This window comes from Nicotiana attenuata, chromosome 4 (assembly GCF_001879085.1).
Source record: "Nicotiana attenuata strain UT chromosome 4, NIATTr2, whole genome shotgun sequence".
Classification (NCBI taxonomy): domain Eukaryota; kingdom Viridiplantae; phylum Streptophyta; class Magnoliopsida; order Solanales; family Solanaceae; genus Nicotiana; species Nicotiana attenuata.
This window is the reverse complement of record NC_031992.1, coordinates 7,968,176-7,969,516: the sequence shown is the minus strand read 5'-3', so window position 1 is coordinate 7,969,516 and position 1,341 is coordinate 7,968,176. Positions and strand designations below refer to the sequence as shown.

Here is a 1,341-nt window from a genome sequence, read left to right as displayed (position 1 = left end):
CTATCCTCCTTTACTGTAAGTATCTATTTCTGCTATTTTCTTTCCTGTCTTACTATCCATCGATCCTCTAATTGCTACCTCTATTACAATTTGCCTCACTATCATTTCTACTATTTTCTTCTGATCCTGGAATATTCTGTTGTTCCTTTCGTTCCATATGTGGTACACTGCACATGCCAGGGTCAATCTATAGACTTGAGCTGCTGCATTGTTTCCAGTTGCATTGCTTTCAACCCATTGTATCTCCCTTTGCCATTCCATCGGAGCTCTATGTAGTATCTTGCTCCATATTTCTCCAGTAATTCGATAGTTAAACAATAAATGTTCAATAGTCTCTTCTGCTTCAGTACATATAGGACAGCTTACTTCATCTGTAATCCCCCATGTGTGTAGTCTACTTCTTGTGAGTAGCCTGTTTTGTATAGCTAAACTCAGTACAAAAATCCACTTTGAAGCTCCTAGATTGTTGCATGTTAGTCGCCTCCATGATACCTTTTGATATTGCCCTCGCATGCTATTATACCACTTCTTAATAGAGAAGTGGTTCTATTCTATTACTTCTTCCATGCTGATTCCTGCTTCTTCTATGTAGCTCTTTGCTTTGATTATTTTCTGAACCACCAATGATGCAGTCCTTGGTTTGCACTCCCATACTTTCTGCTTCTTCCCATAATATAGATGGACCCATTGGACCCATAACTTGTCCTTCTTTTTGCATAGATTCCATAATAATTTGCAAATGGCAGCTCTGTTCCATATTTGAATATCCATGACATTGAAACCACCTGTTGACTTTGGTGAACACACTTTTTCCCATGATAACAAAGCTCTTTTTGAAGCTTCTGTTCCTCCAGTCCACAAAAATGTTCTACAAATTATTTCTATCTTCTTCATTATCTTCTTAGGGATAACAAAGATCTGTGACCAATAGATTTGAATGGAAAATAGAACTGTTTTGATCAGTTGTAATCTGCTTGCATAAGATAAGAACTTTGAAGTCTATGAAGTGATCCTGCCTAGCATCTTCTCCAGTAGTGGTTGGCATTGTAACAGAGATATCCTCTTAGTGCTGAGTGGTACTCCAAGATATTTGAATGGCAATTCTCCCCTGCTGAATCCAGTTACCTGCACTATATGTTCCTGTATAATCTGCGGAACCCCTCCAAAATAAATGGAGCTTTTTGTTGTATTTGCTTTTAATCCAGATGCCTTTGAAAATTCCATAAAATAATTGAACACCATTTGAATGGAGATAGTATCACCTCTGCTGAATAACAGCAGGTCATCTGCAAACCCCAATTGGATGATATTTAACTTGTCACACCTAGGATGGAAGTTGAA

At 38.0% G+C, this 1,341-nt stretch overlaps 1 protein-coding gene across 1 annotated transcript; it reads right to left on the bottom strand.

The window, feature by feature from the left end:
* Positions 1 to 513, bottom strand: LOC109225074. Its single transcript, XM_019389666.1, has one exon. The coding sequence runs from the start codon at positions 511 to 513 to the stop codon at positions 1 to 3; it is 513 nt and encodes a 170-aa protein (XP_019245211.1).

What these genes read in the sequence shown, in the direction of transcription:
- LOC109225074 (XM_019389666.1), bottom strand. Translation starts at nt 513, where the DNA reads ATGCGAGGGCAATATCAAAAGGTATCATGGAGGCGACTAACATGCAAC.